We start from the raw sequence: 15,959 nt of genomic DNA on the forward strand, positions 1-15,959 counted from the left end.
GAAAGCCCTATTAAAATACGTTTAGAAAGGCAGTTAACAAGCTGTTAACTGCCTTAAGTGCCTTCCGCGTCGTTTAGTGTCGGGTCAGTTCGGAAGCGGCTGACCTGACATTTCCGAAAGTTGTGTGGAGATGGGACAGAGGCGGGATCGCAGCCCGCCGTACGTTTTTCCGATTTTTGCTGCCGACCCACCTCCTAACCCGCCCTCTCAGCTGAATTTAATTCGCGGCCTTAGTCTCTAAATGGGGTAGAGGAGCAAAGGGATCTCAGGGTACAGATACACAAATCACTAAAAGTAGTGACGCAGATTAATAAAGCCATAAAAAAAGCAAACAAAGCACTGGGGTTCATTTCTCGAAGGACAGAATTAAAAAGCAGAGAAGTTATGTTACACTTGTATAGAACCTTGGTTAGACCACATTTGGAATACTGTGCACGGTTCTGCTTTCCATAATGGGTCAAAAGTATCTGTCAAAATAATGGCGAGGCTGATGGGCCTTCAATAACCACAAAACTAGAAGTTATAGACTTAAACAAGTTGGCTTTTAATCACAAAGATCAGAGCTAACATCTCAACCAGCCGACTGGTTCACAGGAATGAGTCATACAGATCCTGGGATCTTTATGTAAGAGAAGTCAGGGGCGGAGCCAAGAGCCAAGACCTGGAACCTCCCAGGTTAGTCGGGAAAGAGGAAGTGAAACTATACACAGTGGGGGAGGGTAATATACATGAGTGCAAAACGAATACAGGATCAAGACAAACAGATTTCATTACATTCACCCCTTCTATAGATTTAGTCCATCGGGGTGATGTTTCTTAAAAGTTGGTATAAGTGAGTCTGTCAGGAGGTTTTGCAGTTCTCAGTGATCGGCGCAAAGCTGGTTGGGGTGCCTCTAGGGGAGTGGATTCTGGTTCCTCCGCTGTCCGGGCCTCCGCAGTGTCTTCCAGGTTATCTGCAGTGTCCTCCAGGTTAAAGTTGGGTATTGATACCTCTGGGCGTCCTGTCTCTTTGTAGTGTAGGTCTTCATCCCATCGTTCTCTCCGCTCCCCAAGGGAGCGAGGTCTTTTATGGAAACGGTGTCCTCTCGCCCGTCAGAGTATTCGATATCGGCGTACTGAGGGTTTGCATGGAGAAGCTGTACCTTTTCCACAAGGGGGTCCGTTTTATGGCCTCTCACGTGCTTCCGCAATAGTACTGTCCCCGGAGACGTCAGCCACGCGGGTAGAGATATGCCCGAGGTGGATTTCCGGGGGAAAACGAACAACTTTTCGTGAGGGGTAGCGTTAGTGGCAGTACATAACAGAGACCTTATGGAGTGGAGCACGTCTGGGAGGACTTCCTGCCAACGGGAGGTCGGAAGGCCTTTTGACTTTAAGGCTAACGTGGCAGCCTTCCAAACAGTAGCATTCTCCCTTTCCACTTGCCCATTACCCCGGGGGTTGTAGCTAGTGGTTCTGCTAGTGGCTATCCCCTTCGAGAGCAAGAACTGGCGCAGCTCGTCACTCATGAATGACGTCCCCCTATCGCTGTGTATGTAGTTCGGCATGCCAAACATGCAGAATAGATTACAGAGACACTTGATGACCGTGGCACTGGTCATGTCTGGGCAGGGAATGGCGAAGGGGAAGCGGGAATATTCATCAATGATATTGAGGAAGTATACGTTACGGTCGGCAGAGGGAAGGGGTCCCTTGAAGTCCAGACTTAGGCGCTCGAATGGCCGTGTGGCTTTGATAAGGTGTGCACGGTCAGGCCTGTAGAAACGAGGCTTGTATTCCGCACAGATGTGGCAGGCTCTGGTCATTGTCCTGACCTCCTCGATGGAGTGGGGCAGATTGCGGGACTTTATAAAATGCTATAGTCGGGTGACCCCTGGGTGACAGAGGTCGTTGTGGAGACCCTGTAATTTGTCCGTATGAATGCTGGCACACATTCCCCGCGATAGTGCATCTGGGGGTTCATTAAGGGCTCCCGGCCTGTACATAATATCATAGTCGAACGTGGATAGTTCGATCATCCACCTGAGTATTTTGTCATTCTTGATTTTCCCCCTTTGTTTGTTATTAAACATGAAAGCCACCGACCGCTGGTCGGTGAGCAGGGTGAAACGTTTGCCGGCTAGGTAGTGTCTCCAGTGCCGCACTGCCTCCACTATAGCCTGTGCCTCCTTCTCGACAGAAGAGTGCCTTATTTCAGGTCCCTGAAGGGTTCGGGAGAAGAAGGCCACAGGTCTCCCAGCCTGATTGAGGGTCGCAGCTAAGGCAAAGTCTGACGCATCGCTTTCGACTTGAAAGGGAATGCATTCGTCCACTGCACACACTGCAGCCCTTTCAATGTCCTGTTTAATACTGGTGAAAGCCTCCCGAGCTTCAGCTGATAGTGGGAAGGACGTCGATTTAATGAGGGGTCGGGCCTTATCAGAGTAATTGGGCACCCATTGGGCATAATACGAAAAAAATCCCAGGCACCTTTTTAAAGCTTTGGGATTGTGTGGCAGGGGCAGTTCCTTTAGGGGGCGTAATCGGTCAGGGTCCGGTCCAATTACCCCATCTTCCACCACACAGCCGAGGATACAGAGACGGGTTGTGTTGAAGACACATTTGTCTTCGTTGTAGGTTAGATTCAGCTTTAGGGCAGTTTTTAAAAATCTCGCAAGATTTAGATCGTGGTCTTGCTGGTTGTGCCCGCAGATAGTGACATTGTCCAGATAGGGGTAGGTAGCTTGTAGTTTATTCTCGTCAACCATGCGGTCCATCTCACGTTGGAAGACCGAGACCCCATTTGTTACCCCGAAGGGCACTCTGAGAAAATGGTAGAGGCACCCGTTCACCTCGAAGGCGGTGTATGGGTGGTCCTCTGTTCTAATGGGGAGCTGGTGATACGCGGATTTGAGGTCGATAGTCGAGAAGACTCGGTATTGCGCAATCTGGTTGACCATTTCCGATATGCGGGGTAAAGGGTAGGCGTCCAGCTGGGTATAAATATTAACAGTCTGGCTGTAGTCAATTACCATCCGTTTCTTTTCGCTATTTTTAACTATGACTACTTGGGCACGCCACGGGCTGGTACTGCAATCAATAATGCCTTCCCGCAGGAGTCTGTCCACTTCCGCCTTGATAAAGTGTCTGTCTTCCAGACTGTACCGTCTACTTTTGGTCGCTATGGGCCTACAGTTCGGAGCGAGATTAGCGAATAAAGAGGGCGGGCTGATTTTTAAGGTTGATAGGCCACAGACTGTGAGTGGCGGCTGGGACCCGCCATATGCTAGCGTGACACTTTCGTGGTGGCACTGGAAGTGCAGGCCCAAGATTACATTAACACAGTGTGGTGATTATTCCTTGTTTAGTAAAAGTATTGTGATTGGTTGTTTGTTAACTGCCTTGGGATATATGTTGTAATCTCATTGGTAGTTGATGATCACATGATGTGTTGTGGCCACCTTAAATTCAGTTCTTTTCCAGCTTTGGTTGGGACTGGATGTGGGAAGATGTGCTGCAGATTTTAAAGTTAATAAAGCCTAGTTTTGGAAGGCAAATCTATTCTTTATTTCACACAGAGTTCTGGCATCACGAGGAGTTTAAAATCCTTGTAGTCCGTGCCTTTTACAGTCAGTGTTACCACACAGTAGCCCAAAATGTCCGAAGTGTGGGGCTTAGCAGCCATAGCAATTCTGCTCCATGTAGGGGTTACCATTAATGAGTGCCGCCGTACCAGGCTAGGGTGGATAAAACTCTCGGTACTCCCACAGTCAATTAAACATTTAGGCCTAGAAATTGAGTTTGCGCTGCGCCGGGGCTTAACGCCGGAAATTTAGCGCCGGTGCTAAGTCGCGCTGTGCGCGCCAAAAATTCACTAGTTCTGCGCCCAAACGGCTGCCGGCGCTACTGAAGGCTGTTTGCGCCTGAAAACTGGCGCTACGCGCTGAATTGCGGCGCTATTCCAGCGCTGCGGCGCCCGCTGCGGTGCGGCAGGTTCGGGAAGTGCAGGCCTCCTCCTTCCCTTAAGGAGGAGCTGCCTGCACCCGGCCGCGGCCCGCGAAAATCATTGTAAAAATGAGCCCGGCACCTCGGACAAGTGCCGGGTTTGCATCTGTCCCGGGGGGGGGGGAGAAGTCCGGGGAGGGAGCTGCGGCCAGGCGGCCGGCGGGAAAGCGGCCGGCCGCCGCGGGGCCTTTAATGCGCCGGCGCAAAGTCCAGTAAGGCACCTCTGCCAGAACGTTGCTTGCGGCTGCCACGGGCGAGGCGGCCGCAAGTCAATTTCGGAGTTCGGGTGGGTTACCATGGCAACCGGGACGCTGCGCACACCGATGACGTCATCGGTGCCGGTGCAGCGCTAACAGCCTAACGCAGATTTAGGGACCCACTCAATTTCCAAACTGGCCATAACTCCGGCGCTAGGCCCTCTAGCGCCTCAAAAGCGGCGCTAAGCCTACCGAATTTCTAGGCCTTAGTTAAATTCCCGTTTACCTGTATGTCCATCATGGATTTTGTCAACGGGTGTGGTCTGGATTGATCCACCGTGATCGAAGCCACTGTTGGGCCCTGGGCGGCCGTTGAGTTGGGAAAAGATGGCGGATCCCAAGATGGCGGCCCGCACAGCACGCACGAGGCGGTGACGGAGTTCGAAATCAGATTCCCCCTGCAGACTTTACTAAAATGCCCCTTTTTCTTACATTTGAAGCATGTAGCGTCCTTCGCTGGGCATCGTTGTCTGGGGTGCTTGGCCTGGCCGCAGAAGTAGCATTTCGGGCCTCGAGACATTGCCGCTGTAGTAGGACTCCTGGGTGAACTTCTGTGTGGAGACGCCGGCGGCGTAGAGCTGGTCTGAGACCTGGATGGGGAAGATGGCTGATTCCAAGATGGCGGCCCCCTCGGCGCGCACGAGGCGGTGAGGGCCGCATGGCCGGAAGAATAAGAGTCAGAGTTTCTCTGGGCTACGTCCAGTGATCGCGCAGTGGCCACTGCCTTTTTTAAGTCCAGGACCTCCTTCTCCAGCAGTCTCTGCCGGATATAATTCGATTTGAGGCCCGTGATGAAGGAATCGCGGACCAATTCGTCAGAGTACGCGTTGGCCGTCACGGCCTTGCAGTTACAGTCCCGGACCAGGTCCTTTAGGCCCTGTAAGAAATCGTCCATTGATTCCTCTGGTCGCTGCCTGCGTGTAGCCAGAAGCTGTCTGGCGTACACTTCGTTTACCGGCCTCTGGTATTGGGCCTTCAGGACAGTGATGGCCTCCGTGTAAGAGGTGGCGTCCCGGATGAACGAATAAATCCGATGACTTACGCGAGTAGTCAGTAGACTCAGTTTATCTACCTCGCTAGCGGATGAGGCCCCCGCGACGAGTTCGAAGCATTTGAGCTAGTGTCCAAATTGATTTGATGCTTCAGCAGAATGTGGATCCAAGTCCAGACGCTCTGGTTTTAGGAGTCGATCCATCCTAGTATTCTTTAGTGATTAAAATTGATGGGCCTTCAATAACCACAAAACTAGAAGTTATAGACTTAAACAAGTTGGCTTTTAATCACTAAGATCAGAGCTAACATCTCAACACGCCGACTGGTTCACAGGAATGAGTCATACAGATCCTGGGATCTTTATGTAAGAGAAGTCAGGGGCGGAGCCAAGAGCCAAGACCTGGAACCTCCCAGGTTAGTCGGGAAAGAGGAAGTGAAACTATACACAGTGGGGGAGGGTAATATACATGAGTGCAAAACGAATACAGGATCAAGACAAACAGATTTCATTACAGAGGCTAAACGCGGAAATCGAGAAGTTGCTGTCGGAGATGCAACTGATTATCTGCTGTCTGGCTCCCCATTGAAATGCACTGAGCAAGATGAAGTTCCTGTACTTCCACCGTAGATATGAAGTAAACTCACCACAGAAAGTTAACTCAAGACATTTCAACACTCAGTACACTTTTAACGATGCAGTAAGTATTAATTACTGCCAGTCAACCTCTGACACTGAAAAGTAACTACAGGTAGACTACCCTTTATCCGAACTTCCAAAAACCGAAACCCTCTAAAAACCGAAGGTTTTTTCGTTCAGCCTAAGTCGTGCGCACGACATGACCAGAGTGGCGCACAACTTACGCTGAGCAGGGCAGAGGGTCACTGAGTTCCCTCCTGGGTAGGAGATTGCAGGCCGAGCCGGGCAGTGTGAAGGAGGTATACCGGGAGAGTGAACCCAACAATACAGCGGCCCATCCGATAGCTGCAGCGGCCTGTCCGATATTCTTTTCTCCCCCCCGACCCCCCGCCGACCCCCACCCTTTCGGATAAGGGATAGTGTATCCTTTATCCGCACTTCCGAAAACCGAAGTCCTCTGAAAACCGAAAGCGTTTTCGTTCAGCGTAAGTCGTGCGCACGACCCCGACCCCCGCCGACCCCCACCCCCGACGACCCCCCGCCGACCCCGACCCCCCCGCCGACCCCCGACAAATTTCCCAGTCTTATAAAATACCTTCCGAAATCCGAAATTTTCCGAAAACCGAAACATGGCTGGTCCCGAGGTTTTTGGATAAAGGATAGTCTACCTGTATTACAAGTGTGGAGTCTCATTCCTTCAGATTTTAATTGTTGGAGTATTTTTTACTTTTTCTTTCTTTTTTTCTCCCTTTCTTAATCCAATTGTTATTTCCCTGTTTATTTCTCTTTCTATACCTGATTTGACATTGAACTCACCTTCTTATACTTCCTTGTTCATTCCTTGCGCTGTTCATTTCACAATCCATTAAGCTGATTGGTTAAGGAGATACACAGTTGCTGGTCCTGTTCACTCAGATCCCAGACGCTGTTCCCATCTCGCACTTCCAGCAAATTGCAGCAAAAAATATCATGGAGGTTAAACGGGTAAGGGCAAATGATGGGCGCCGTTTATCGGTTACAGGAATTTTTGACGCATTATAAAAAAGATATTGAGAAACTGGAGAAGGTGCAAAAAAGATTTAAAAGGATGATACCAGAACTGAGAGGTTATATTAAGCAGGGAAGATTGTACAGGCTGAGGCTCTTTTCTCTAGAAAAGAAAAGGCTGAGGGTGACCTGATAGAGGCTTTTAAGATTATGAAAGGGTTTGATAGGGTAGACATAGAGATGTTTCTACTTGTGGGGAAGACCAAAACCAGGGACCATAAATTTAAGATTGTCACTAATGAATCCAATAAGGAATTCAGGAGAAACTTCTTTACTCAGAGAGTGGTTAGAATGTGGAACTCACTACCACACGGAGTAGCTGAGGTGAATAGCATAGATGCATTTAATGGGAAGCTAGATAAACACATCAGGTAGAAATGAATAGAAAGTTATGCTGATAGGATAAGATGAAAAGGGGTGGGAGGAGGCTTGTGTGGCGCATAAACACTGACATAGACCTATTGGACCAAATGGTCTGTTTTGGTGCTGTACATTCTATGTAAATGAAAATGAATTTCAATATAGATAAAAATGAGGGGTGCATTTTTCTAGGAGAAATAAGGAGGCCAGATATACTGTGGAAATAACAGTCTAATTGGGGTAGATGAGTAAAAGGTTCTAGCGGTACAGATTCACAAATCATTAAATGTACCTTGGTTAGGCCACAGTTAAAGTACTGTGCATAGTTCTGGTTTCTATATTACAAAAAGGTATGTAGGCATGGAAAAATGTGTAAAAAAGATTTACAAGGTTGATACCAGAACTGAGAGGTTATAGCTTTCAGGAAAGACTGAACATGTTGGTGCTCTTTTCTCTAGAAAAGAGAAGGCTGAGGGGTGACCTAATAGAGGTCTTTAAAATTATGAAGGGGTTTGATAGGGTAGATGTAGAGAAGATGTTTCCAGTTGTGGGGAGTTCAAAAATAGGGGTCATTTACAGGATTACATAGGATATATGGCACAGAAACAGGCCATTCGGCCCATCCAGTCCATGCCGGCGTTTATGCTCCACACGAGCCTCCTCCCATCTTTCCTCATCTAAATCTATCAACAAAACCCTCCACTCCCTTCTTCCTTATATGCTTGTCTAACCTCCCCTTAAATGCATCTATACTATTTGTTTCAACCACTCACTGTGGTAGCGAGTTCCACATTCTCACCACTCTCTGGGTAAAGAAGTTTCTTCTGAATTCCCTATTGGATTTCTTGATGACTATCTTATGTTGATGGCCTCTAGTTTTGCTCTTCCCCACAAATGGAAACATTCTCTCTGTATCCACACTATCATCATTTTTCATAATTTTAAAGACCTCTATTAGGTCTTTTTTCAAGAGATAAGAGACCCAGCCTGTTCATCCTTTCCTGATATGTAAACCCTCGCATTTCTGGTATCATCCTTGTAAATCTCTGCATCCTCTCCAGGGCCTCCATATCCTTTTTATAATATGGCAACCAGAACTGTATGCAGTACTCTTAAGTGTGGTCTAACCAAGGTTCGATACAGGTTTAGCATAACTTCCCTATTTTTCAATTCTATCCCTCTAGAAATAAACCCTCGTGCTTGGTTTGCTTTTTTTATGGCCTTGCTAACCTGTGGCACAACTTTTAGTGATTAGTGTATTTGTACTCCCGAGATCCCTTTGTTCCTCTATCCCACCTAGACTCGCACCCTCCAATAAGTGACCTCCCTATTCTTCCTACCAAAATGTAATACCTCACATTTAGCTGTGTTGAACTTCATTTGCCAATTATATGCCCATTCTGCAAGTTTATTAATGTCCTCCTGTAATTTGTTGCAGTCCTCCTCAGTATTGACTATCCCCCCTAACTGGTGTCATCTGCAAATTTAGAAATTGTGTTTTTGATTCCAAAGTCTAAATTGTTAATATAAATTGTGAACAACAGTGATCCCAGCAGTGATCTTTGTGGAACACCACTACCCACCTTCTGCCACTGTGAATAGCAACCCTTTACTCCCACTCTCTGCTTTCTGTCTTGAAGCCAGCTAGCAATCCATTCTACTACTTGTCCCCTGACTCCGCATTCTCTGATCTTATTCATTAGTCTATTATGGGGTACCTTATCGAAGGCCTTTTGAAAATCTAGATAAATTACATCTACTGCATTACCCTTGTCTATTCTCTGTGTTACCTCTTCAAAAATTCAATGAGGTTGGTCAAGCAAGACTCTCCCTTTTGAAATCCATGCTGAGTATTCATTACTATGTTTTTGAATTCCGAGATGTTCTTCTATTTTCTCCTTTAGTAGGAATTCCATTATTTTTCCTATCACCGATGTTAAGCTGACTGGTCTATAATTCCCTGGACATGGTCTATCCCTCTTCTTAAATATAGGTATTATGTTAGCAATCTGCTAGTCATCTGACACTACACCTTTTTCTAATGAATTATTAAATATGTATAACATATAAGAAATAGGATCAGGAATAGGCCACTTGACCCCTCGAGTCTGCTCCGCCATTCAATAAGATCATGGCTGATCTTGGGCTCAAAGCCACTTCCCAGCCCGCTCCCCATAACCCTTCACTCCCTTATCTTGCAAAAATTTGTCTAGCTCCACCTTAAATGTATTTAATGACCCAGCCTCCACAGCTCTCTGGGGCAGAGAATTCCACAGATTTACGACCCTCTAAGAGAAGAAATTCCTCCTCATCTCAGTTCAAAAAGGGCGACCCTTTATTGTTAAACTATGCCCCCGAGTTCTAGATTCCCCCATGAGGGGAAACATCCGCTCTGCATCTACCTTGTCGAGCCCCCTCAGTATCTTATATGTTTCAATAAGATCACCTCTCATTCTTCTAAATTCCAATGAGTGTAGGCCCAGCCTGCTCAACCTTTCCTCATAAGTCAACCCCTCATCTCTGGAATTGACCTCGTGAATTGTCTCTGAACTGCCTCCAATGCAAGTATATCCTTCCTTAAATAAGGAGACCAAAACTGTACGCAGTACTCAAGGTGTGGTCTCACCAATACCCTGTACAGTTGTAGCAGGACTTCCCTGCTTTTATACTCCAACCCCCTTGAAATAAAGGCCAACATTCCATTTGCCTTTTTGATTACTTGCTGTACCTGCATGCTAACCTTTTGTGTTTCATGCACAAGGACCCCCAGGCCTCTGCTATCTCTTCCCTAGATTCTTTTAAAATGCGTGGATGCAATCCATCCAGACCAGGGGTTTTATCCTCTGAGTTTGATTAGTTTATTTAATATATCCCCTCTTTTTATTTTAAGTGCACTTATCTTATTATTAATCTCATCATCCAATGTCATGTCCACCTGTCATATCTCCCTGGTAAATAATGAAGCAAAATAATTATTTAATATTTGTGCCATCTCTCTATCATTACCTGTGGTATTATCCTGCCTATCCCTTAATGTCCCCTATTCCCATCCCAACCTTCCTTTTTTATTGATATGCCTGTAAAATATTTTACTATTTTATTTTATGTTCCTTGATAACTTAACTTCATAGTTCTTCTTTGCCTTCCTAATTGTTTTTTGACTTCTCTCCTAACTCTTCATATTCTCTCTTATCGTGCACTCCCCTGCTGTCCATGTACTTAATGTATGCTTCTTTCCTTACCCTCAATTGTTCCCTTATGGCTTTATTCATCCTTGGAGACTCATTAGTGTTTAGCTTGTTCTTTCCTTTTAGCAGAACATATTGTTCCTGCACTCTGTTGAACACCGTTTTAAATGTTTCTATATCTTTGTTTGCCAATATTGTTGCCCATTTTATTTTCCCCAAGTTCTATTCTCAGCCCCTCAAAATCAGCTTTTCTCCAATCTATTACCCTGGTTTTCGTCATACTATTTCTTAATTATCATATTAAAGTGTATTATATTATGGTCACTATTGCCTAGATGTTCCCCTACTTTTACTTCTCTTATCTGCTCTGGTTAATTCCTCATTACTAGATCCAAGAGCAAATCCTCCCTTGTTGGGCTTTTCACATATTGGGTTAGAAAGGAGTCCTGTACACATTGTAGGAACTCCATTCCCTTATCCCCTTTACCTACCTCTTCTGTCCAATTAATATCAGGGTAGTTGAAATCCCCCATGATTATTATTCTATGGTGTTACTCATTTTCCTAATTTGTCTGCATATTTCTTCCTCCATCTCCTTTCCATTATTAGGTGGTCTGTAGACTAACACCTATTAGTGTGATTGATCCTTTATTATCTTTTATCTCTATCCATATAGATTCTATTTTTGTCTTGTTGATAGCTGCGTCACTTTTTTCTACTGCCATTATGTTATCCCTAATAAGTACAGCTATTCCACTTCCCCTTTTTTCCCTCTCTATCTTTTCTAAATATGTTATACCCTGCAATGTTTAATTCCCAGTCCTGATTTTTCTGTAGCCATGTCTCAGTAATCCCTACTATGTCTGGTTCCTCGCAACACATGATTGCCTCCAGCTCCCGTTTTATTATGGACACTGTGTGCATTGCTGTTCAGTTTACCTCATTTTTAATAGGATTTCCTCTCACTTTATCTTTTTAGACTCCTGTTCTATAACTTTATTTATTCCCTTGCCATTACTGTCGTCCCTTACCTTATTCTTTCCTATGCTCTCTTTTCCTGATTTGTTTATAAATAGGCTGGTTACGTTTCTTATATAAGACTAATAAACCCAAAATGGAATTCGGGGGAAATTTCTTTACCCACAGTGGTTAGAATGTGGAACTTGCCACCACGAGGCCAGATTTTGCTGCAAAAATTATTTCTGAACGACGCATACAAATCGGCCAGCAACTTGCAGCAAGGAAGAAATACCCCATGAATTGTGAATCACCACAACTTGCTGGCCGATTTGTGTCACTCTGCCGTTGGCTTTGTGAAAACAGAATCTCGCGCTTAACTTGCCCGTGATTTTATGAAGTTACTGCATTTGCACATTAATTGTCCATTAAACTCGCCACAGAAAGTTAAGTCTTGTAATTATCAGCGTAAGCACCCTTTTAATGATGTGATAAGTGGTACTGCCTGCCAATTAACCTCGCTTGTCCAGAAAGTAAACAATTATAAGTGTGGCATCTCATTCCTTCAGGTTGTAAATTGTTTTAGATTTTAAAAATGTCAAATTTTAAATTAAAATTTTTTTCTTACTTTTCCTTTCTGTCTCTTTTCTCTCTTTCTTAAACCAATCTTTCTTTGGCTCTCTTTATTTCTCTTTCTCAGTCCTTCCTCTGTTTATTTCCCAATCCTCTAATCTCATTGGTTAAGGAGATACACTTTATTCTGTTGTTCACCAAGGTTCCAGATGGCCTGTTGCCCTTGCCACACATTATCATCTCGTACTTCCAGCAACTTTGTGGGCAAAATTGTTTTAAAACCTAAATCTAGCCCATTGAATAGTTGAGACAAATAGCATAGATGCATTTAAGGGAACCTAGCTAAGTACATGAGGGAAAAAGGATATGCTGATAGGGTGAGATGAATTAGAGTGGGAGGAGGCTCCTGTGGAGCATAAAGACCAGTTGGCTCGAATGGCCTGTTTCTGTGCTGCAATTTCTATGTAATTGGACGTAAGCACATTTCAGACATTTATAAACAGTTAACAAGCCACTAAAATATTTAGGCCTAGAAATTGGGTATAGCCCTGCTTGGGGCGTTAGAATTGGCGCAGCGCAAAGTTTATAGCCAGACGCAACTTATCGCCACCTGGCGCGATATTGGGTTGCATCGCCCCTAAAGGTGATTGAGGTGCGAATTCAGGCATTACACGGGACTCCTAAGGCGCTAAACTTCCGGCGCAACCCAATATCAGAGCAGACGGGCGCAGCGCAGGTGCTTTCAATTACCGATGACCACAAGACTTCCAGGTGCCGGCCAGCTCTTAAAGGGGTGGGTCAGTCAGCTTCAGCATCCACACTCTGTGCCTTGCAGGCCTCAGAATCGGCGCAGGCCCTTCTCTGGTGCTAAAAACTTGGACCAGATGGAGAAGGTGAGACAGAGAGCAGAGTGCTTCACCAGTGAGGCTCTGGGGCACTGGTGGCCACAGTGGAGCGCCGGCAAGATGTTCTCTACCCAGACAATGGCAGGAGGCCGAATCATAAGGACTACCGACGAGCTTGGAGGGATGTATGCCAGAGGGTCAACTCCAGCAGCATGGTGACCAGTAGCCCTGTCCAATGCAGAAAGAAATTCAACGACCTCACTCGGGTCGTGAGGGTGGGTGTTGTTTCTGCAAACTTCAGCATCCCTTCATTTGCACCTGACTTTATGGCTACAGGGTGGCCTGTGCCCCATTGGCCATCTGCCAGCAAGCACCCATGGCCCTTTCTGGGCACACACATGCACATTTGACTCAAGGCGTCATGTAAGGGCTCTTGCACCATGGGGGGCATGAGATGATCACTCAAGGCATCATGTAAGGGCTCTTCCACCATGGGGGGCATGAGATGATCACTCAGGGCATCAGGTAACATAACTTCCCCTCCTTTCCCCTGCAGTCCAAGCTGGCGAGGATTGGCAAAGACCAGCTTCGCACCGGTGGAGGACCTCCACAAGTGGTCACTCTCACAGATCTCGAGGAGAGAGTCCACCAGATTCTTGGAGGACGTCTGAGTGGTCCTGTAGCCACTGCAGCTGCCGACCCCATTGTCGACAGCGATGGTAAGGTTCTCACCTTTTACAACTGTCTCCTTCCACTTGTTCCCCCTGCCAGCATGCTTTCTCACTGTGGACCCATGTTATAGCCTTGCCGCAATATGGCATCCCTTGCTGCCAAGCTGTCCTTTTGCTAAAGCCACGCTTCCACCTCCCTGCTTTCAGATGCTGCATCACCAGCTCGGGAGCAGGGCCCTCAAGCTGCCAGTGCCAGTGCCTCCAAAGGCTCAATGAGAAAAGTACTGTCCAACAGAAGGTCAGCAACTCTCTCCAGCAACGATCAGAATGGCCAGCCCAAATGGCTGCAGCTTTTATACTAGTGCTGTCCCCTTTAAATAGCGCCCCCCCCCCCCGAGTCCGAGAAGGGCCTGGGAACGCTCCATCCAACTGTCACTAATAGTGCCAGGCGGAAAGGTTGCGGGCGCCACCGAATATCCGGTCCGGGGCGCCAAAAAGGCGTTGCACACTGAAATGATGTCATGATCTGCCTGCGCCCGCGGGCGCGTGCAAAGAGTTAGCGCCGGCGCTAAAAGGATACTCAATATGGGAGGTGGCGCTATATTCACTGCGCCCGCCTGAAAATTGGGTAACGCCCCAATTCTCGGGCTCTTTAGGCACTAATCGCTGGCGCTACCAACCGAATTTCTAGGCCATAATTTCTCACTCTACTTTTGTTATTTACATCTCGACACCTGATACACTGGGAAATGAGTTACCAGTGAGAAAAACAGTAGTTTTTGTAAATTTACTGCAAAATATCAGCTTTCCTCGCTGGTTTACTCACTTTTTATTCTCATGCTTTACAGCATGAGAAAATATACTCCCATATGTTTGCAAGCTATATTGGTCTTGCTGATCATAAATGTCACTTCTAAAAAATTCCCTGGCATTGCCAACTCTGTTAGCACCGGGAGTTAAAGATTGTCTTCGTTTTCTAAGTTTCTCCTGAGCCTTCATGTCCATGCCCTGACTGAAATCCGTTTGCAGATTTCTATTGCAGGATTCTTGGAATAACCCTGAGTGTGGCAATCCCTCTTTAACGCTGGTGTCCTGGGCCGGAGTCAGCGCTGCCGGTCCCCTTTAAGACTCGCCAGGCAGGAGGCAGGGTAGAAGGCAGTTCTCCTCTCCCTGGCCGGCCTTTCTTTCTCTCTCTCTCTCCGTGCTCAATGTCTCCGACGCTGCGGCTGAGACCGAGGCTCAGCCTGGCGCACATGGTGGTGGGGGAGCAGCACAAGGGAGAGGACTGAGAGGAGAGGGGGAGCAGGGCGGGGGAGGAGCGCTGTGCCGCTGCGGGAGGGGGGCGGGCGGGGGGTTGGGGGGGGACACGGGAACACAGACAGTTTCACCAGTGGAGAGGAGTGCGGAGCGGCGGCGGGCTCTGAGGGAATGAGCCTCCAGCAGCAGCTAGGCAGTGAGTGAGTCAGAGCAGCGAGCGCATCATTCAGCGCGGCTACTTCTCCAGTCTCCTGCAGCCGCCCCCTGTGCCTCACTCACACTCACTGTGTGTGTGTGTGTTTGTGTATCTGTCTGCACTGGCTGCCCATCCATATACCTCTCCATGTAACGGCTATCGATCCCTCTCACAGCAACAGCTGGCACTAACTGACCATGTCTCGGCGAAAGCAGAGAAACCCCAGGCAAATCAAACGTGAGTTCAAACAGTCCTGCTGACGATGCTGCTTGCTGAAATGTGCTTGATTATTATTTGTAATATTTCATTTCATTTGAGTGAAAGTTTGAGTTTTACGATCGCGCTCGTTACACAGTTTGTGTCAGGCCCGGCTTGTGTAATAACATGCAATCTAATGCCAAGGTTACTGTTTTTATTTTTTTAAACTGTGGAGAAGAGTAATTGAAATTGTATAAATGTAATTACGAATCTTAAAACCCATCGGGTTATGCTGAATGGAAACTTTCTGTCAGCGAGGTTTGGTTGTAAATGGATACACGGAAGTATCATTTGTTCATGCTCGTTACATTTAGAATTTCCCCTCACATTCTGAAACTGGATTTCACGATCGCAATAGTTTTTGCTTGTACGGTATTATATACTTTAAATCTACAAATAATGTACGAAAATATGCCAAAAGAAGCAAACATGTATTGGGGATATCTGCATTGTAAAAATCTTTACATCGCAGGTTATTTTGTATTATTTTTCGTTCCCTGTAAGTACTAAATACAGCACTAAAGAAATTACATTTAAATTAGATTATTTTGTATACGTTTATGGGTCGCAATAAAGTTAAAACATAGACGTTTATCATATGTAGATACTGCGAATTATAAAATCAAGACTAAACGTAACTATAGGAGTTAACATTGCGTGTTTCATACTCTATATTTAGTGCAGAACTGGTCCCATTTTAATGGTACTGTCAGGTTTTGAGTTGCAGGCAAACTTG

General features: G+C 46.4%; 1 protein-coding gene across 1 annotated transcript in view; it reads left to right on the top strand.

The window, feature by feature from the left end:
- Positions 1 to 14,878: 14,878 nt before the first annotated feature.
- zfpm2a (zinc finger protein, FOG family member 2a) overlaps positions 14,879 to 15,959 on the top strand; it is a 986,033-nt gene continuing 984,952 nt past the window's right edge. The window contains exon 1 of the mRNA XM_085993394.1: positions 14,879 to 15,202. Coding sequence (XP_085849520.1) covers positions 15,163 to 15,202 — 40 coding nt within the window. The 5' untranslated portion in view covers positions 14,879 to 15,162. The remainder of the gene's footprint in view (positions 15,203 to 15,959) is intronic.

This window comes from Somniosus microcephalus, chromosome 7 (genome assembly GCF_052327205.1).
Source record: "Somniosus microcephalus isolate GS21.2 chromosome 7, FLI_Smic_1.0, whole genome shotgun sequence".
Classification (NCBI taxonomy): domain Eukaryota; kingdom Metazoa; phylum Chordata; class Chondrichthyes; order Squaliformes; family Somniosidae; genus Somniosus; species Somniosus microcephalus.